The sequence below is a fragment of the Ascaphus truei genome, chromosome 1, assembly GCF_040206685.1.
Source record: "Ascaphus truei isolate aAscTru1 chromosome 1, aAscTru1.hap1, whole genome shotgun sequence".
Lineage (NCBI taxonomy): Eukaryota > Metazoa > Chordata > Amphibia > Anura > Ascaphidae > Ascaphus > Ascaphus truei.
This window is the reverse complement of record NC_134483.1, coordinates 341,436,319-341,459,227: the sequence shown is the minus strand read 5'-3', so window position 1 is coordinate 341,459,227 and position 22,909 is coordinate 341,436,319. Positions and strand designations below refer to the sequence as shown.

The 22,909-nt window shown below is 42.2% G+C and overlaps 1 protein-coding gene across 2 annotated transcripts in view; it reads right to left on the bottom strand.

The window, feature by feature from the left end:
* LOC142470946 (vitamin D-binding protein-like) overlaps positions 1 to 22,909 on the bottom strand; it is a 75,083-nt gene that overhangs the window by 29,446 nt on the left and 22,728 nt on the right. For both annotated transcript variants that reach the window (XM_075577755.1, XM_075577762.1), the window contains exons 4-5: positions 11,020 to 11,237; positions 8,511 to 8,643 (exon numbers count right to left, since the gene is read on the bottom strand). In XM_075577755.1, coding sequence (XP_075433870.1) covers positions 8,511 to 8,643; positions 11,020 to 11,237 — 351 coding nt within the window. The remainder of the gene's footprint in view (positions 1 to 8,510; positions 8,644 to 11,019; positions 11,238 to 22,909) is intronic.

Here is a 22,909-nt window from a genome sequence, read left to right as displayed (position 1 = left end):
TGTGTGCAGTGTGTGTGTGCAGTGTGTGCAGTGAGTGTGTATAGTGTGCAGTGTGCTGTGAGTGTGCAGTGTGCTGTGAGTGTGTGCAGTGTGCTGTGAGTGTGTGCAGTGTGCTGTGAGTGCGTGCAGTGTGTTGTGAGTGTGTGCAGTGTGCTGTGAGTGTGTGCAGTGTGCTGTGAGTGTGTGCTGTGAGTGTGTGCAGTGAGTGTGTGCAGTGAGTGTCTGCAATGTGTTCAGTGAGTGTATGCAAATTTATTTATTTATTTTTTAATATTCGAGTCCACGCTCAAACCGCGTTAAAAATGGATCCGCATTATAGCAGATCGCGCTATAACGGAGTTGAGCTGTAATCACAAATAAAGAAACATCTAAACACCCCAACAATAAAATAACTAAATAGCCTAATAGTACACATCACAAATAATTATCTATCGCCAACTACATTATTACAATTATGTTATTCCAAAACAATACAATAAATAAACAACTATCCAAGAGAACTATTAAACAAATAAAACCACTAGCCAACAAAACAATTAATTAATTTACAACACTAGCCAACAAAACAATTAATTAATTAAAAGCAGTAGCCAACAAAACAAATAAATAATTAAAAACGCTAACCAATCCTAAAATGTACTAAAAACAAGCCATCCAAATTCAAAACAATTTAATCCAAACAATAAACAGAAATAAAAAAAATAACAATCAATAGAAAACAAGCATTTGCCAAAAAATGCATAGTCTGCCACTGTATTTATCTGTACCCAAAACGGGCACAGATTAATACATTATTAGTCAATAGGCAATGAAAAACATTAAAAGAAATAAATTCAATTCAATATTTTTCTTACTTTTAGAAGCGTTGACCCACCGAATCCCGGCGATTCTGGAATATCTTGTACCGTGACGCCATCAAAGTCAATCCAATGCCATTGACCTTGAAGATCCGGAACAGGCAACAAAAATCTTCTATCACCATCTTCTTTCTTCATCTGTGATTATTTTCATCTTTTATCTTCTTTCTTCATCTGTCAATCCAAAACCCCATGGTAAATCCAGAATAGGATGTTCTCTTGTTGGCTTCATGAGGTAAAATGAGACATACAGGCCTTTTATATAGCCTGTGACATCATATTTATGGTCAGATGGTACAGCTCCAATCTGATTGGACGCTGTCTTGTGCCCGCCTCTATCTATTTTTTTCAGGATGTGAAGTCATCTCCAGGGAGGTACGTCATATCCTCCAAACCACATGGCTATATTGCATGGTATTAAAGCCAATGGGATTGAGGACAACCCCATTGATTGCTGTACCATGTAATAGGTTACATTAGTTCAAAAGGATGTAACGTCATCCCTTAATGTGATATCACAACCTTTTCAACTAATCTAACCTATCACATGGTACAGCAACCAATGGGATTGTCTTCAATCCCATTGGCTATAATACCATGTGATATAGCCATGTGGTTTTAAGGATGTGACATACCTCCCTTGGAGATGATGTCACATCCTTAAAAAAAATAATAAAGGATGCAGGCACATGATACAGCATCCAATCAGGCCTATAAGGCCTGGACGCCACATTTAGCAGGAAGAAAATGACGAGAGAACACCCTGTTCTGAATTTACCATTAGGTTTTGGATTGACAGATGAAGATAGAAGATTAAAGGTGGGGAGGAGAGAGGTGGGGGGGAGAGGTGAGGGGGGAGGAGAAAAGAGAGAGGTGGGTGGGAGAAGAGAGAGGTGAAGGTTAGATAGAGAGAGGGGGAGATAGAAGAGGGGAGTAGAGAGAGGTAAGGTTTTTTTTTGGATTGACAGATGAAGATAGAAGATTAAAGAAAATAAAGAAATAATGACAGATGAAAGAAGAATGCTGTTACCTATTCCGGATCTTCAAGGTGGATGGCGTTGGATTGACTTTGACTTTGATGACGTTGCGGAACGACAGCTTGCAGAATCATCTGATTCGGAGGATCAACGCTTCTAAAGGTAAGAAAAATATTGAACGTTTGTGTAACAGGCTCTTATCCCTGTTAACAGGCTTGCCTCTAATCCAGCAGTGTGCAGGTTAATTGCAATCAACCACTCCACCTGCCTAATCACAGCTCTGTGAAAAGCCTGTTCCCAGAAACAGGAAGGAGATTTTTCCTCAGTACACAAGGGTGCTGACAAGAGAAAAGCAGGGAAGCCTGCACACAGAGGTCTTGAGCAGAAAGACTCTGCTGAGATCAAGACACCCAGAGACTTATATTCTTGGACACAGGGGACACAGGAACCTACCAGAGACTGACATGAACAGACACCTGCTTTAAGGTATCTATTGAGACTTTGGGGAATAGGGTGGTAATGGGATTATCCCTTCAGTCCTGCATATAGGGACTGGGGAAGTAAGTTAGCCCTTACACAAAATTGATGCAAGACTGTGCTAAAGCAGGGAAACTTTTACAGACGGTAACCGATGCAAGGTACTGATTCCGGGAATTTAAAATGGCCTCCCAGCTGAAGTCAAATACAGACTCTGAAAATGGGGAAGAAAATGTGTTCTTGGTGTAAAGAACCCCACCACACGGAGCAGTACTGCTAATATGGTAAAACTTACCAAAGGGAAGAAAAAGTCTACAGAGATGCCTGTGAGAGCTGCGAACTCTACAAGCAAAATATGCCCACCTCTAGGTCTACCACAATTTGGGGTTCTAGCAAAAACAGTGGCAACAGCTGCAATAGCGCCTCCTGAGGTCAGGAAGAAAAATACACCTGGTCGCCCCAAAATGGAGGACAAGATGCGGCGTTCCTGTAATGAACCCTACCCCACGGAAGAGTGGCCCTTCCAGTCCGATAAGGAGGAAGACATCTCTTACGGGGGACCCAAACCGAATCATACCCACAAAACACCCCAAAGGATGGTGGGGGTGCCTGAACTCGGTACGAACCGAAAAGACCGCTCTCTATGATGACGAATGTGATTGGCAGGAGGAAGAGCGGTAACAGCAGATCGCTGAATATTTATGCCACCTAACGCAACTGCAAGGAAAACATGGCGGATACAGTGAAGCTGCTGAAGTTTCAAATAAAGACGGAGACCCCAGTATCCCTGAAGGGATGGAGTCATCAAAAACAAAAAGACGGAAAAAGAAAAAAGGGTCTTCACTTACCGTGGAAGGAACAGACACATCTGCAGACCCGCGGAGGAAAAGAGGGTCCGAGATGCCCTGCAGCCTAGAGAAAATGGAGAATTCGTCCCGCGGAAGACCGAATATCCAGAGGGCCCAAGGCAGAAGTCTTGTACCCCAAAGAAGTGTCTGTGCTAGTAGTGAGAACCCCTCAACCAACCATACCAGGGAAGCGGAGCCGGAACCAATGAATGACGATCCCTTGACCAGCCCTGAAGATGCCCTGAAAATTGCCAGGCGTTACTGTGATCTGCTCCGGGAACAATTGAAACTGGAGAGGGAAGATAACGCTGAGCTACAGAAGACTGTTCTCGCAATGTACTCTGAATCCGGGACCGACTTGGAGGATCTAAGGACAGATCTAGATACAGCAAATGCTACTATTACCGCCATGGATGAAAAACAGAGCAAATCTGATAGACTGATTGTTAATCTGAAGCAGAAATATGAGGAGGCACTGAAAGAAATTACAATCTTTCAGCAAGAGGTTTGCAAGTGCCATAGAGAGGTGGAAGTCTCTCAGAAAGAGGTTCATACTCTCCGCACAGAACTAGATGCCTCACACCACGAGATCGGCAGCTGGCGCACAAAACTGGAAGTCTCCAAAAAGGAACTTCACAGTCTCGCTGAGGAGCTGGACAATTCTAAAAAAACTATTGTCAATCTTAATATATGGAAAAATGAGTTGCATTGTGCTTCAAACCAAAATATCAGCAAACATTGATCGTAGGTATAAATGTATAGCAAATTACCCCTCCAGAGAAAGCAAAAAATAAGGCTGGATTGTATGGTAGCACCCACAAACCTATAAGATGTTTAACTGGAAAAATAAGGTCCCACATGCACTGAGGTAAGTACAATATACACCTGCCGGTGTCCAGCGTTAATACAACATCATGGTGTAGATATGGGGCAATAAACAAATCCTTGCAGCCACTTTGGGAAAGGAGACTGAAGACGGCTCAATATGGAGTGTTTACTCACGCAATTGAAGAGCCTGATCCGTCACAGTTCCTGGGGTAAACCGTGCCTCCATTGTGTTGGATAGCCAGGAACAAGGAGAAGAGAAACGAAGCACTGGTTCCACTATAGCAAGTGGAATGGTCCATTAAACTTTCATTGTGGGAACGCACCTCTGTGTCAATTTTTGCTATAGTGGAACCAGTGCTTCGTTTCTCTTCTCCTTGTTCCTGTCAATCTTAATATAGATCTCAAAGTCTCCCAGAAGGTGCTTTAGACCCTCAACCTAGAGATGGAAGTCTCACGCAGGAGACAGTCAGTCTCCAACCAGAGGTGTGAAAATGGAAGACGGACCACAAGGAGGCCCTGAATATTACAGAGACTGGAAAAAGAGAAAATTTAAGACTAGAAAAAGAAAATTCTGAGTTGACAGACCACGTCAATGGAAAGAATGAAAAGCTCCATGAGCTGGAAAAAATAAAGAAACTTCTGGAAGGTGAAAAGGTTGAAGCATACACACCTCCAGAATGCAGAGGAGAAGCAGCGAACTCTGCAGGAAGAAAATCTCCAGGCTTTTAAAGAGGTAAAAGCACTGCAGGAACGCCTGAATACCCGGTGTGTCCCCACAGAGCAATATGAGGAGCTAAAGGCCACGCTGCATGTGACCAGCGCATCGTTGGAGGCGGAGCTTCGATACCAGGTAACTCTGTATGAGTGGGAGCGGGAGAAGGCCCAGAAACTAGAGCAAGAGCTGGAGAGACAGAGAGTCTGTTCCATCCCCTTGAGTCAGTACACCAAGGAGAAACAGACGCAGCGGCAACCTTGATGACAAAAATTACAGAGCTCCAGAATATGAAGGAGACACTGATACAAACTCAGAGAAAGCAAAGTGCACAGATAAATTCCCTGAGAAGAGACTTGCACGACGCACTCAAAAAAACAGGGATCTCTCGCGGATGAGATTACACTACTTCAAGGACAAATATTGACCCTGACCAAGCATCAGTATCCCACAGCCACAAAAACCCAAAGGAAAAAGTGTACAGTGAGAGCTGGGAACACCGCTCACCTAAAAAACAAGGTTGCAAAGTCTGAACCACCACAAGCACTAGCTGAACCTTCAGCCACCCAACAGGCAACAAAAAAGGTATACGTGCAGAATCAAAACCAGAAGAATCCTTAGTGGATGAAGCTGAAAAGATGGGACATTCTCTGGAAGTGGAGATGGAATTGCAACTCAATCCCAACGAAGCTGAACTGGCAACACCATGGAGTGGAAAGAGTGCAGGAGGACAGCTTCAAGAGCGGAAAACTCAAAGGATTACTCTCAAATGCTCTGCAAATGTCGCCATACAATCTGCCTACAAAAAGAGGAGCGCCCGACGCAAGGGAAATCTCATGACCGCACACTGGAAAAAGTTCTCTTCGAGCGAATGAGGAGTGCTGATATCAAGCACCTTCGGGAGGAGACACAAATAAACTGGAGAAAGTATCCACAGGTTAACTTGATCCAGATGATAGGTGTGTCTCTTCACACTTGTTCCACTTTAAGAAAAGAAAATAGAGAGGGACATGGGATAATAACGTTAATTACAGGAAAAGATAAAAGTAGGAACACTCACAAACGAGCTATACAGCAGTGCACTGGTGCATAGCTTGCCAGCTCCTGTTGTCTTTGTTAGGCAGATCTTCCTTCACTTGTCCTCTGTTGATTTCCTTGCAGGGGGGGTTTAACCAGCCTCTCTGCTTCCAGCAGGCTGCTTCTCCTCTCCTGCTCCAGAGTGCACGAGAGCACGTGACCTGGCTCCAACAGCTGCGTGAGTGTGCTCTCAGACAACTAATGGTGGCTGTGAGTGCCCAAAACACATCAGACGCGTTTCGGCAATGCCTTCCTCAGTGATGTAAGTATGCAGGGGTTAGGAGTCCTTTTATAGAGCGTCCTCAATTAAATCTTTGATTATTCAAAATGTGAGTGAAATTGTTGCAGGCTGTTCTTTAAAAGAGTAAAAGAAGCTCTACACTACCGACACACTTAATCCGAGCAGGGCTAGTTCCGCAAGCCGGGGGATGCCCCGGCTTGCTAGCCCCACTCCCTCGGCGTGCCGCGCGTCACCGATGCGCGGTCACGCGTCATCGGGTGCCAGCGCCCCGTGCACGCGCGTCCATGGCTCCCCGAGGGAGCCCTGGTGTCCCGCGATGTGGGGGACGGCGGCAGGGGGTTCCGGGGGACCCGGCGGACCCGGCAGCGGGAGGGAGAGCGCCCCGATCGGAGGGCGCTCTTCCGCTGCTTCGGCACGCGCCCGGCACCCTCCGGCGCGCGCTAGGTTACTGCTGCGGCCGAGAACGGGCAAATGCTCGAATAAACTCGGCCGCAGCAGTATAGCCACACAAATAAAATTAATAAAATTGGTACATACCATAAAAAGAAAAGGGGTCCCAGTATAACATTTATATCCATATAGATCATATATCTTACTTAGTAGAGGAAAAGGGCAGAGTCCCTACTGCAATGTAACCCTAAGGGTTAAAGATTAAATGCCAGTAGCATTGCAGAGGTCCCTGCTGAGGTGAAAAATACAGTATAAGCATAGAAAGCACACCTAGGATATTCACTTCTGATAGGGACTATGCATACATGCTAGAGAAGGGCTGCAATATCCACATCATAATTTAACCCTTTAGGTGCCAGTGTTTGCAGGGTGAAAATCCAAAATGTTTCTCATTTGGAGATTTTTTGTGTAAAATCACCCCCTCTCCAATCATGTAACACATGCTCTATGCCCCAAAATTTCAAACATTTTGGATCTTGTTGGTGTTTTATTTTGTAATGCTTTGAAACAGTATTTAACCCTATCGTTATATTCCTATATGTTCGCTGATTCTAATTTTCAACTTCCGTGTTGTTCTGCCCACGTATTGCAAATGGCAACTGCACTCTAGTGCATACACAATGCCCTTGCTATTGCATGAAATATTAGATTTTATTACAAAATTTGTTAATGTAGCAGTGCATACAAATTCCTTCATTTTTGTTTCCTGATTTTTGTTATTCTTACATGCTTTGCAGTTCAAGCATTTGAAGAAGCCTTTTGAGGCTCTATTTAGCTAGCTTTCATCTTTTCTAGTGGCCAGAAAACTGGGTACCAACTTTTGCTTCAAGTTTGGGGCCCTTGAAAATAAGACGTCAAGCTTCTCACTAATGACATCCTTAAGCCATTGGTCCTGCTGTAATATATGCCAATGCTTGCTCAGGATTCCCTTTACTTGCTTTGACGGTTTGCTGTATCTCTACTCTGCCCCATTCACCTCAGAAAGTTTCCCTGGAGCTAGCTATAATTGTGGGGGTCACAGGCAATCCACGAAGGGCCACTCACCTTGCTGAATTCACCCGCAGTCTCTGCGTTTAATCGGGTAGGCCACATGCCTGCGATGGCGGAATCCAACAGGCCTATGGCGTGCCAGGCTCCAATTCCGCTAATTTCTATCCGATTTTTATAAAAGAGATATTGATGCGTTTGTAAGGATTTGCTCTTTATTGGGGATTTTAGCTGTATAGGTATGAGAATGTTAGTGGATTTTTAATCTCTTATTAAGGAGCTCCAGCTTTCAGGGGCCATTTTGCAGTGCTCCAGGCCACGCCCCAGATTGTTGTTTGTGCAAATGGCAGGGAATTTGTATCATAATGGTGGAATTTGTTGCAAGACAGGGAGGCGAAATTCTTATTTGCGCCAGTACTATATGTATGAAGCTTGTTAACTTTGACTCTTATATTTGTTACAGAACTATTAGGAGCATAGGTTCACGCGATCTAAGCCTGGACGATTTATTTCAAGCAAAGAGAAAGGAATAGGATGCCATGCTGGGGCAAAAAAAACTGCACTATCAATCAACAGAACATTTTCATTGATACATTACATCTGGAGCATTGTTTTTGCCCTGTATTGCACTACTGTTTACTTACTACATATTCCCCTGTATTAAACCTCTCCTCAAATAGCCTCAGCTATGCTCTTTCAAAGATAACAAACCAATCACACATTTGATAAGTGCATACAAAAGACATTGCTACAGACACTGCATAAAACGTATTTACATCATTATAATGTTACTCTGAAATACAAAACTAAAGTATACATCTATGTACACTATATGCAATCATAATGAAATGGGGGTGTACCAGCTAAGTGGTAGTTTTATTAGAGATTAGAGTAAGTTAACTGTTATGTTTTGTACCATGTACATAAATGTGTAACTCAGTTTAGTATACACTATACAACGACTCAATAAAGTTACTCAAAAGCTACAGAGCTATTTCCATTCAGAAAGTGATTAAGAAAAAACTACTGATAGATTGTCTATTCCTTTCTACTTACCAACTCTTTTAAGCAGGAATAGCGGAAATAATCTTTGCAGCATTTATCGTATTTTTTCAGGGATGCAATTATAATTTTAGCCATTGTCCTGGGTGGAAATATTCGATATTGTCTTGAAAAATCATAAAGATGTCTATGGATAGAGGAGAAATACAAACTATTTAAGGAAAAGGACAGCAGGACTTGTTCACATCCCCTGGAAGAAGTCTTTGTCAAGACGAAACGCGTTGGGACTTTATTTCACTCATATACGATTAGCAGGAGATTCTTGGGAGCTGTCTAGAGCACTGTCACCTTCTCTGTCCTTAACCCCTGGGGTATGGCCATCACTGGGGTTTATGGGAGTTGTGATTACAGTTGTTCCTTGTATAGCTTCTGTGGCCGTCTGGTTTTTGTGTTTTTATATTTTATATTATAAAGATTGGATCCTGTTTTTCCTGCGTCCTTTTCCTGTGTTCTTGGAAGTTTCCAGCGATTCCAGTATAACCTGGTTGGTTACTTTAACAACCATAAGTCTTTTTAATTCTATTCTAATGTGAGTGTCCATTTGGCTTGAGCAATTAACCAATTCTGTTTACAGTATTATCCTGATGCTGAGGAGCTTACATTTACGCTGCAAGTCTTGCGATTGGAGGAGAATATCCTGCTGATGAGGTACCTGCAATAACGCTGCGAGTCCTGCTATTAGAGAAGGTCTGCACTACCCGATATTTATTTATTTATTTATAAAATATTTTACCAGGAAGTAATACATTGAGAGTTACCTCTCGTTTTCAAGTATGTCCTGGGATATATCCTATCAACAGAGATTCCTGCTCATCAGTGTGGTTCACTTAACAACCGAAATGCTCATCTAACCTTTCCTAATGTGAGTGCATTACTTTTTACCTTGACTGTTGCATACAATATTACACTATTGTGTTTTTTCTTCTTCATATATATTTCCTAATTTGATGAGTTTGTGCGCAATCGGAACTTCACTCCCCTATGGATAGAGGAGGTCAAGGCAAATGGTATAAATCGCAGCTTTATTGCCCATGTCTAATCTCTGTAGCTTGTTCATGACTCAAATAAACTGCTTCATACACCTTAACCAAATATTTCCCTCTAGGTCCTGCAGCCATGACAGATCGCAAACATATTTAGTGAATTAGAATTTCACATGAATACACGTTAAAGGAAAAACAAGTATCAATCACCTACAGTAGCTTTAATCTACATGAAATATAACTACCAGTAGTTCAACCTGTTCTTTCATGGCACTGTCCTTCTGAATTTCTGTTTTCAAGTATGTATGTATATGTATGTACTGTATATCTTTATTCATATGGTACCCACAGTGTACTCAGAGCTTTACAAAGACAATTGTATAGGGAATTATAATACAATAAGTGGGATAAAGTGGGACAATAGGAAAGTAAATCCCTGCCCCAGAGAGTTTACAATCTAAGTGGAATGTACGGAAATTACAGAGACAGCGGGTGAGGGAATAAGTGAAGTAAATGGCATTTATAATGTTTAATCCTTTCACTGTATCTGGCTTAAATGTCAATATTTGGTTTCAATATATGTCAAAACCTATACAAATACATGTAGCATGTGAACATTTAGGGCACTCTTTCTTACTGACTCATAGGAACCAAAATATGGGACTCAAAACAGCATCAGTCATACGTAAGAAAAAATCCCAACGGAGGCATCGGGATCTTTTTTCTTTCATGAATATTGTACTGGTTTTGTATCATCATCGTCCTCATGGTTTTAAAGCTTAAGACTTTCACACATACTGTAGCCCCAAAGAGGGAATGCATTATGAAGATACACCTTCTGTTGATTTTAATTAATGTAAACAAAGTGACCAATGTATCAGTAAGATGGAATTACAAAACTAGGACTGGATCATTATCACACAGGTGATGTGGAGTCACATGGACGGTATGACAGAGAATGCAGAGTTCCACAAGTTCAGTCCTCTGGAGAGCTCAACGGACAAGGTTTTCAGCACATACTTACAGTATGCAAGTGGTCTTAATAATATTTGGAGCTAAAGTTCATTGGTTAATAACAGTAACTTTTATTTAGCAGAAATCTGAAAACTTATCCTGTTTGCTCTCGTAGCCTGAATTCAGAGAATTAGAATTGATTTGTAGTCTTAATACCTTAGATTACATTTGATACTACTGTATTTATTCGCAAAATGTAAAGTTTAATTCGGAAGCTCGAGTCAAACTTTAAACCAAAACCCCCAAAAAGCCCTCGGATTTATTCCTTTTTTGTAAGTTTTTTTTTTTTTTTTTTTTTAAATAAACTAAGAAAACTTTTGGGTTTGCAAATTAAAAAGCATTCAAACTTTTGCATATCTCCAGCTTATTTTGAGGTTTTTTTTTCCATAATTAAACAAAATTCAAAATCAAAAGTGAATCTAGTTCCAGCTAAACCAAAATAGTTTTTAAAACAAAACATCAGTTATAGTGTACGTTTTAATGATTTACTTTCTAAGAGTGCTTACGTTTCTACAAATGTGCGGTGGTCACCAACATAAGACAAGCATTCTGACCAGAAAGGAGTAAAGTTGTCGATTTCAGTCATGTTTACTGGAGTGCCATGCTGTACACTCTTAAAGCATGCTTCTCTTGCGGCACTCCTTTGGCTACAGCATGCAGTTACTTCTTGGTTCTTGAACTGTGAAAGGTTATCTTCACAGGCTCTGTCAAGGAAGATATTGTTCTGTAAAGCATAACAGGACATAAATAAATGTTTGTGTGTGAAATTCAACACAATACCCCTATGAATGTCATATACATTATACAAAACACTCCAATTTTCATTAAGATAAGAACTTGAAGAATGTTGATCCAATAAATTATAACAAAAAATACAATGTAGTGTTGTCACTAGCCAATAAAGCTAAAAGAGCTCTAGTTTATTTTGACTTAATTGAAGAAATAATACAACATTTATTTGGTGAGCATAAACCATTGCAAACAAGGTAGCTTACAGCAAATACATTAATTGGCTACTGCCAGTCCCTTGGATTGAGGAGATAGTTAATGTCGTAAAGCATAGAGTATGCTAGTGAACGAGAACATCTAGACAGTACTGAATGAAAGAAACAATTAACAATATTTCATTCTGAAATAACTGGATGCAAAAAATACTTGATAAAATAGTCTAAAAAGCTATGCTTTATTAAGCTAATAAGACCTCACATAATATGCACACCAGCCATCTTACATGCATGTTTACTTACATAATAGACTGAAAGCTATGGTAATTATACTTTCTTTAACACACCACACTCACATCCCAAGAACAATCCCAGTCAATCAGGTCGATGTTTGTTATTTGATGGCAGCAATATTTATTGCAGTGTCAGCAGACAAACAGACTCCTGTAGATGGCACTGTTGAACATGAAATATACCTCCACTTTTCATCTGTTCCATTATCAAATGAATTCAGATCAGCAGGAGCTACTTTTACATAATCATTGGACCATGAATGTATCTACACATGCTTATCTTTGAAAGGCATATTGTCTCTGCTGGGCCTCTACTGCTTATCTTGAAGATTTCTGTAGCATGACTTTCCAGAGAATCAGCAGAAATTCAGACCTGAAGAAGCTATATGTTTAATTATTTTCCAATTGTAATGTTGAGATATATACTGTTTCTGAAATGTCCATGTCTTTCAAGAGGTATATATAAAAACAATTCCTTTTCACATTCTGACATAGTAATTTAATTGTATGTAGTGCTATAGAAAATGTAGGGCTTGACAAATTACAAAAAAAGCTATTCGCCCAACCGAAAAAGCTACTCGCCCCCTGCCCCCACCCCAGGTCCCTCCCCCCAATTTTTTTAATGGGCATACATTCCTAATAACTTTTGTTTTTGATAATATAGTACATTTATTGTATTACATTTATACAATACTACAATCAGTGTTTGAAATACATTTATTATATTAAAATGTATAAATGAGAATTTATATCATAACAATATATATCTCTCACAACCCCTCCCAAGGTCTCTCCACTGCCCCCCTCCCCAGGTCTCTCTCACTGTCCTCCCCCCTCCTCAGGTCTCTCTCACTGCCCCCCTCCCCAGGTCTCTCTCACTGCCCCCCTCCCCAGGTCTCTCTCAATGCCCCCTTCCCCAGGTCCCTCTCAGTGTCCTCCAATCCTCCCCAGGTCTCTCTCACTGTCACCCCCCCCCCCCCACCCCAGGTCTCTCACTGTCACCCCCGCCCTCTCCAGGTCTCTCACTGTCCCCCCCCCACTCCCTATGTCTCCTTTACTGCCCACTCCCCTCCCAGATCTCTCTCACTGTCCTCCCCATGTCTCTCTCACTCCCCCACCACCTCCCCCCTCCCCAGGTCTCTCTCACTGTCCTCCCCGGGTCTCTCTCACTCCCCCACCACCTCCCCCCTGTCCAGGTCTCTCTCACTGTCCTCCCCGGGTCTCTCTCACTCCCCATCACCTCCCCCCTCCCCAGGTCTCTCTCACTGCCCTCCCCCTCCCCAGTTTCCTCTCACTGCCCTCCCCTCCTCCTCAGGTCTCTCTCACTGTCCTCCTCCCCCCCACGTCTCTCACTGCCTTTCCCCCTCTACAGGTCTCTCTCACTTCCCACCCTACCCATGTCTCTCACTGCCTCCCCCCCTCTCCAGGTATCTCTCACTGCCTCGCCCCCATCCCCAGGTATCTCTCACTGCCTCCCCACCCCCTCAGGTCTTTCTAACTGCCCCCCTGGTCTCTCTCACTGCCCTCTCAGGTCTCTCTCACTTCCCGCCCTCAGGTCTCTAACTGCCCCACTCAGGTTTCTCTCACAGCAAGACAGTCGAAAAAAACGACTACAGTGGGAGAACAACAAGGCTTATTAGTGTGCATAACACAGCAAAGGTAAAGAACAAATTTAGGGAGAGAAAGTTAATCAAATATGCTCATATAATAGTTCATCCTTCTAGTAACTCGTGCCCCACTTCAATGTTTAAAGGATCAACTGAATTGACAGTACAAATACTACAATGTACAGTATATGTTTTGTGGGTACAATCTTGAGGATTAATGCCTTTAAAAACCAGACACATATAAATATTCTAAATAAGGGGTCTGCAAATTCAGTCCTCAAGTGCCACCAGCAGACCAGGTCAGTTGATACAAAAAGGTGACAAACAAGGCGCTCTTATAGCTAACTTAAGTGAAATAATGCTGTGCAATAAACACTAATATATTAATATAGTGAAAAATAGACAACTAATAGTGCATAAAGTCGTTGAATATATGGCTATGACTCCGCTGCTCAAACCCTCTGGTAGGGACTATCTCTGTTGGTCCCAAAAAGGCTGCAATGTTCTTCAAATTCCAGGGAGAGCATGGGATATATTCAGCAAGAGAAAAACATCATATAAGTGCAGTTATTAAAAAAAAATGGTTGTTATCTTGGCTCATATGTTGTGCCTACTTACAGTGAAGACAAAGATATATACGCAAATCCAAAACTGTGGTAAATGTTGTTACTATAATCATTTTTGTGCATATTTTCTGCCCATACTACTGGCTTTTTGGGGGTTCTGACTTGCTCTCCACGTGTTTACTTTTTGACTTGATTCTCTATATTTTTGGAACATTTTTTAGTTCTTTTACTCACTGTAACAGGGACATAATCCTGTTTCAATAAAGCAGCCTCAGAGTTCTGAGAATCCAGCAGAGAGATTGTTAATTGCAGCCACTCTATTAACTAGTCTCCACCTGGACTAATGAGGGTTCTGTAAAAAGCCTCATGTAAGACACAGGAGAGAGATTCCTTAGCTCACATTTGGACTCACAGAAGGAGAGCAGAGAAGCTTGCACACAGACACTGTCTTGAGCACAAAGGCTGTGCTGAGATCAAGACACCCAGACATCTATATTTTCTGGACACTGAGGATCCAGGAACCTGCCAGAGATTGACATGGAGGGCCACCTACTTAAGGTACCTCCTGAGACTTTGGGGTGATAGGCTGGTAATTGGAATATCCCTACAGTCCTGCAGATAGAGTCTGAGGAAGTAAGTTAGTCCTTACAAAGGGATAGCAGTTAGTTATTTTGTTGTTTTTGGATGTTTTGCCTGGATAAAGGAACAGGCTCAATAAAACCAAAATATAGTTTCACCCAAATCGGTCTCCATTATCTGTACCTCTGCACACATCTCTTACACTCACGCTGCTGCTTTATCCTAACCACTTTGGGTTAAGTACTGTAGCTACATTGTTGGAGCCTCTGGCTTCTTGTCACCTTGGTCCTGTGATCTCCCTCAGCTTTCATGCTAATTACACCAAATGATTTGGCTACATTGTTGGTGTCACCCTCACAGCTGATCTCACTTTTATTGGGACTTCAATCTATACTAGCAACTATGTTGCGGTCCTTGCTATTATAACTATTTGCAGTTAGTGTAAGGATTGTAAGCATTCTGCCAGATCCGTGCCGGGTTTTGCTGCAGTTTGCGTTTCCTAGGTTGCCTGCCCTATTGCCTCAGTTCGGCCATTTTGGTTACTGGCAGCCTGCTATATACTGTAAGGCTGCAGTTACCAGAGGGAGTCACCGAGCAAAGTTCTAAGTTTTGCAGCTCCTGTCGGTCTTCGCTGGCACGCCTTTCCCTGTTGCCCATTTGGATTCCTTGTTGCTGACCCCGGACGTAACCCTGACCTCGCTGCTTTCTGCCTGCCCTGACCTTTTGCCTGTCGCCTGGACTATACACCACTACCGCCATCCCTGACCTTGCCTGCTTACTGACTACGGATACTCTAACAGGACTCTGTCCCTGGGCTCTGGTCAGTTATTCTGGATACCTACCTCAGCCCTGCGGTTTCGCTTCCTGATTGGAGGTGAAACACCATTGTGACTGCAACTATCTATCATATGACTTGCCACTATCTACTTGACTTGGTATATTAGTAGGACTCCCTACCAACAGGACAGATTTTCATAGGATCACTTCCACCTTATACTTCACATTGGGGTATCTGACCATTTCCCCCCCTTTCCTACCCTCTGTATTTGATATAAATACCTACGTGGTGTTCAATTAGGACAGTTGTAAAATACAATCATATTTATCTATCCCATAAATAATTACAAATCCGGATTTCTTATCATAGCACTCTCCTCAGGATCAATTGTGCGTCATTCCTTGTTGTTATTTTTAATGCCCTACATTTTATTCTACGTATAAATAAAAATGATTAAACTTATCATTAATCATCCAGTTTGGTGATAGAGTGCCCTTATTGGGTTTCTGTGTCTTGTCTTGTATATCTAATACTCAAGGAGGACCTCCACCCAATACATCATTAGCTGACGCGGGGGCATCTGACCTAGTTTATCTTGTACATGAGTTTTCAATGTTATAATATGCACACATGCTCTGAACAGCTAACAAGCTTTAATACCTATGGGAAAAACATCATAATAGTTCATGTGATTCATGAACCATGCACCATGGTCCAAATAAACAAATGAATGAGATTTGAGGTTCCGGAACAATTTTCATGGGGTTATTCTGACTACAAAAGAATAAGACTACAATAAAATCAATGAGGCTGCTGAGAGAACTGTTGAGCTGGACCATGTATACATTCTTATGAATGGGCTGTAAGGTGCTTTACAGCTTAGCACTGTACAGTATATACGGTCCGGTGTCTTTAATGCACTTGGTATGTGGTAAGTGATTTTTAAATAAAAACACACATACAGTATATACATGTACCACCCCTGTGGGAATATTACTTTACTTAAGGGCCCTAGAGGATTGGGTAGGGTGACTAGGCAGAACCTAGCCCCACCCACATTCTAGAAGATGCCTGGCGGTGATTAAATAATGGTACGTTGTAGAATCTAAACCACTCCCCTAGAAGTAAAAGTGACTAGTGATGCCACTATGGGATATATATTGTTGGGATGGAATATTCTAGTTCAGCTCCCAGGAGGAGACCAAGATGGGAGATCTCAATGTAAATAGTGTTTGTCTTGTGATTCTGTAACTATGTGTATTAGTATCAGGGCCCCTTTGTTATTTTCCAGATTAGGGAAAGTGTCACTTGTAAATAGTGTCACTAGAGCCCCTCGATATGGTCCTGAGTTGTATTCCACCAACAAAAGGGGATGGACAGGTACTCAGAGGAGGTTCCTTAGTAAGGGCCATGGACTTACACCTTAGAATTACAAAGGGGTAAGAGTCTCCTTGGTTCTATCAGAGGTGATAGGATGTGATCTCTCATGCCACTGGGCACCCTGCCTAGGGATTCCAGTAAAGGTAAGAACAGCCATCATCCAGGCATTGGATTGCCACAGATTGTTATAACAAAGGGAAATAATGTACCACTTGGGGAACGCTGCATGAGCAAGAAAGAAGTTTTTTTCTGTGAATAAATTTCAAGAAAAATTATCTCTATAATTTCTTATAAATGCTTACCATACCAGCTCTGCATGAATTCCAGCACCCTGAGAATATGGTACTGTAAATAAGAGACTCAGAGGGGCCTACAGTGGCGGACGCCTTTACCCTAGTGCGGCCGTAGTGGCGCAACTCTGATAACCGCGGGCAGGTGCAATCTGGTTTTTTTTTTCCGGAGTATATTGCGGTATTTTAGTGCTCGTGATATTAGCATTTAATTATCGCTGTCTGCAATACTGCAATACCGTCTAAAAACTCAGGGGGGCGTTCGCGAGCTGTTGTCTTCAAAGTCTAATAGTTTAGCAGTTCAACCTACGTCAGTACACAGTCTGCGTGTGCGAGCGCAGTAATTGTAAATTTTCATATTTATACATGCATTTGCAGTGCTGTATGTCTCATTTGAAAATTGTTGAAACGCATAGGCGTGTACAGTACTGTAACAGTATCACATTTCAGCATATACAGCGCTCTCTCCTCGCTCGCCCCCGCACACAGGATAATTTACTGCACTGCAGTATTTCAACTTTGTATCTTATCTACAGTACAGTACACCTCTCCCACACCATTCCTTTGAATGTGTGTCTTTCTGGTTTCAATCACATTGCTGCATGATAGCTAATGATTACTGCGCATGCGTCTGTAACTTCGCCACTGCTTGCGTGCAAAGTTCAAGAGTGAGTGACCAAAAAAAAAAAAAAAATTCTCCTCATTTTTTATTTTTATTTTCTCCACAAGCCTACCTAAACCATCTTGATATTACGATATTCAATCTGTGCTGTAGCTTTTGACTGCGAAACTGTGCGTTTGACTGCACATGGTTGATTTGTGTGCTTTTTATGTATTTGGGGGTGTAGAGATCAAATTATTATGATGACCTGCCTTTTGAAAATATGCCATTTCTTTGAACTGCAGTACAGCTAATCCTTCATGCAGCTGTACCCTGTACCCCCCCCCCCCCCCCCACGCACACACACACACGGCTCTCTCAAGGATTTGAACCTCTTATCCACACCTCTCAAGAGCCATTCCGTTTCTAAAGCTTGTCATTGTGTTTTTAATCATCCGTCCCTAGCCGAGCATCACCTCTCTGCGCCTGCGTGCCTAATTTTCCTATTGTTGGCTTTGAGTCACCTCCCTGTAATCCTCTTTGGGAAGAGAGCTAGCAGGTGATTACTGCGCATGACTCACCCATCCACCCCCCCAACCCTTTGAGGCTTTGTTTACAGTAACGCTTTTGATAATCCCTTCATGAATTTGATAGGTAAATCTGATTTGCACAGGACTGTGAAATTGAGAGTTAAAAAAAACATTATCTGATTCATGTTGTTGATGCAGTAAATTACCACTTTTTGTCATTCTTTATTTTTCTTTGGTGTAGGTGTGGGGGGTGGGTTGTCAATGATTATGATTATCATGAATGTAAAGAAATATTTATTTTATTAGGAACAAAAAATACAAATATAAAAATAATCATGAATAATACAAAATGCAGTCTTTATTCAGTTCTTCTGTCAGATGAAAATTGAGGGCCGGTGGATAATCATGAATAATGCACATTGATAATAATATTAATTAATAATATATAATATATAATAATATATATATAATAATATATTTTTTTCCGTCTTTATCTTCTTCCTCATTCTGTGTACAGTACAGTAGTTCATTGAGAGAGGAGAGGTTTTGTGTACATCATGACTGCAGTTTAGATACACTTAACTGTACAAACAGTTCACAAACTTTACACGATACCCCCTCTCCCCCAGTTCATCCTTTTTTTCTGAAAAGACAAGAAAACAAAAAATGAGTGCAGTTATGTGCATACTGTATTATGGCATTGTGTGCTGTATAGTACTGTCAAACTAGTCTATACTGGAACTACTGTATATTGTGACTACTGTTAAATACTTTGCAACCAGATGGTTGGTGCTGCTCTCTCAGGAAAGAAAAAAATTGAGCAGTTAGGTGCATATTCTGGCATTGTGTACTGTATAGCTACTCCATATTTGACTACAGTATGCAGTTAGTACTGTCAAACTAGTCTATACTGGAACTACTGTATACTGTGACTACTATTAAATACTTTGTAACCAGATGGCTTGTGCTGCTCTCTCAGGGAAAAAAATCTGTGTCATACTTACCTGTATCATACTGTACTTACAATACTACAGTTCAGTACTATACCATACTACCTTCCTGATGCTTGCCCATTACGCGCGATCACAATGGGCAACACAGTCGCAATATGGTCAATATATTTATTGCATCGTTCCACGGTGAGTACATCGTTCCAAAAACTCATTATGCCTTGCGCCAACTCATCCTTTTTGGAGGGTTTCAAGACTTTTCGGATATGGTCCTTCAGCTGATGCCAGATCATTTCGATAGGATTGAAGTCTGGCGATCTGTCATTGGAGGGAGGGGAAAAAATGATCAATTAGCTAAAGAGATACAGTACACAGTAAAAATAGTGGGAAAAAATGAGACACGGTTACCGCACTTACTCCGCTGGCGTCTTCACCCAGTTGATACCGCGCTCAAGAATATGCGCTGTTGACGCGGTGTGCTTCGGATTGTTGTCCTGGTAGAAACGGTGACCATCTGGGAACTCACATGTGATGTATTCCACAATCTGAGGCACAATTTTCTCTTGGAAAAAAGCTTTATTCATGATTCCTATAACAAGAAAAGAAAAGTGCTCAAAAAACTGCACACTAGTACAGTACAGTGCATAAGGCAAAAGCGTGTGACATACATTTTACTGTACCTTCAAAGATGACGATGCATCCTGGTCCACGCTTAGTGATGGCACCCCACATATGCATCTTCACTGGGTGTTTCGGACGCGGCTTTATAGATATGCGACCTTTTTTGTGGAATGCAAAGGTGGCAAATCTCTCCAGCGAAACAGTAGACTCGTCAGTGAAGATGCAATCCTGAAAAGTTTCTCCACTGTCAATCCGTGCCTGGGCCTGGACCACTCTCTTGATCTTGTTAACGTCCCTTATCATAGGGTACGCTCTCTAATGACAAGGAATAATTTTATAGGCATAGTACAGTTTCTTAAACAACACTTTAACCTCCTGTAATGTCCAGTACTAACCTCACACGTCCATATTTCCATCCAATACTGCGTCTCATCTTCTTTATGCTGGTCTCGGATACAGTGAGATTGTGATTTTTCTGCAGAGTGTATTTGACCCTTAATGCACTCTTCTCATCATTCTCTTCACTTATTTTGTCGACCAGAAGAGTTGTCTCCCTACAGTGTACAGAAAAACAACAATCCGGTAAGTTACAGTGCAGTAGGCCACAAGTACAGCACATCATTTACAGTAAAAATAGTATAAAATTAGATAGATCTACACAATATATAGTTCAATTAATATGCAGCAATATAAACAATAGATATACTGTATTATATACTGTAGTTATATAAATATACCGAAATAACTATAATATGAGATAGATCTACACAATATATAGTTCTATTACTATGCAGCAATATAAACAATAATAGATATACTGTATTATATACAGTAGAGGCAACGTTTATTCTAACATTTGCCGTAAACTAGCCGGGTTACATTCTGGGTATGTGCTGGGTATGTGCTGGGTAAGTTCTGGGCTAGTTTGAGGCACGTTTAAGGCATTTCTGCATTGACTAACGACCCATAGGATTAACACAGCAGGGATCCCTGGCAGTCCAATTCAGTTTGAATGAGACTGCCAGGGACCCCCGCTGTTAATCTGATAGGCCATTAATCAATGCAGAAATGCTGGGGCTAGTTTAAGGAAAGTTTAAGGCATGTCTTCAGAATGTACCTGGGTGTTTCCTGGGTTTTTTGGGGAATTGCCACTGGTTTTTGTTCGAATAAGAGTTGCCTTTACTGTAGTTATATAAATATACTTATGCGTTAGTTTCCGTTGGTGTCATCATGCATTGTTTGGTTTTTCCATGTGCATGATAGCACACGGTGGTTGATGGCACAACGAGGCCAGAAGCAGCTAACCAGCGTTGGATATCTGCAATTCGTTGTCCGCTCGTGTACATCTCCTTAATTCTCATGCTGAGATCCTTTGAAATCTTTTTAACAGGCATTGCTGCGAGTAGAAAGAAATACAAACACAGAAATGTATATTCGATGTTTAGTCGATGTGTATTCAATGTGCAGTGAATCCACAAAATGGATGGTGTATTTATACGTTAATGACTCACACTAGAGTACGCCCACTTTTAACACCTGAACCTCATCGCCATGCATAAAAGGTTACTCACTTTGCATAGCCTCCCACTCGATGATCTGTATCTGAACTTGCCCTTGTCCAGATACTGCATTGTGCCATCTGCTTCCATGGATCAACCCCGATTCTACGGACGCAAGAAGCCTCTGCCGTGCCTATCACACAGAAAAAGCGAAAGGTGGCAGCCGTTTCCAAACCATGGCCAAAGCGACAGGCTAAGGCTAATAAAGAAAACCTTCTGCTGACCCCAAAGGCTAATGGTTTTAATACACGTAAGCCTTATTATGTCAAGAAGAAATTCGGTGGTGTACACTCAACGCAAAACAAATGGAAGCCAGCCCATCGAACCCGCAGGCCACTTCCTTGATTACGCTTCGACGACTCTGCCGCCGCTCTCCCGGAAATCTACAGCCCATCTTCTCCACTACTCGTCCACGACACTGCTTCCACTCTCCCGGAAACCCACAGCCCATCTTCTCCACTGCTCTTCGACGACGCTGCCGCTGTTGTCCCTGAAATCCACGGGTCACTTTCTCCATTACGCTTAGACGACTCTGCCGCTTCTCGCCCGGAAATCCACAGGTTGCTTTCTCCATCCCTCTTCGACGATGCTGCCGCTTCTCTCCATGGAACCCCCATCTCATCCTCCGTAGCACCCATCCAACCAGATGTCCACAGCACGCCATGCACAAGAACCAGCTCGTTAGACCGCATGTTGAATCGGTTAAGTGTGGATATCCCCGGGAACTCTACTATGCTGGTAAAGATAGATCTGCTTTTAGAGACTATGCTAAATATGGATCAACGGATGAAGAAGATGGATCGACGGGTGGAGAAGATAGAGACTGACATAGAGGGGATACATAATTTGCTCGGTGTTCATGCCCATGTATCCCCGACGCCGGAGCAGGAGGGTGGCATGGATGTGATGAATGGGACCTTCGACCGCCTTCCAACACCAAGCGCACCCCCTCCACCAGAAGAATTTGTGTACATGTATGCCGTTGAGGAGGAGGATAACATGACAACCCCATCAAGACCACGCCAGGAGACAACATGGCGACCAAGACAGGAGGAAAGCTTCCTCCCAGACAACCTACCCTCGCCCGCTGCCACAAGCACACCCGCTCACAGAAGAACACCCACTCCCAGAACACAACCTACATACGCTTGCATCGATACGGTGCCCGACATCATCCTGCGCGAGCTGCCACCGGCACTTAGGGAGAAGTATAGGGTGATGAGTGCTAGTTTACCCCAGAAGTATGCCATGTTAATTTTTAAGCACCACGTGTCCTACTTGGTGTACTGCGGGTGGGTCTACAGTGTAAACTACGAAGGAAATCGTGAAAAAACGGCGCTTCCTGAAAATTTAAGAAGCACTATTGTGGAGGAATTGCGGCGCTATTTTTCAATTTCAGATCCTTTAATGAAAATCGTTCGAGACTCCATTAATGGCATTTTGCGCCATATAAGGCATCGGCCCTGGAAGGACAATCTGGTGGGGATCGAATTTGCGTGACTGTTCAACTGTTGTTTATTTTTTGTAAATCTTTTTGTTAATGTTTTGACTTTCTGTACAGGAGATGTTGCATGTTTTAACTTGTATTAATAAAGAAATGTTTTTACTTACTGTACACAAGACCTGCACAATTCCAGTCCCCGAGGGCTGCAAACAGGCCCGGTTTTCAAGGTTATCCTTAAAACCGGGCCTGTTTGC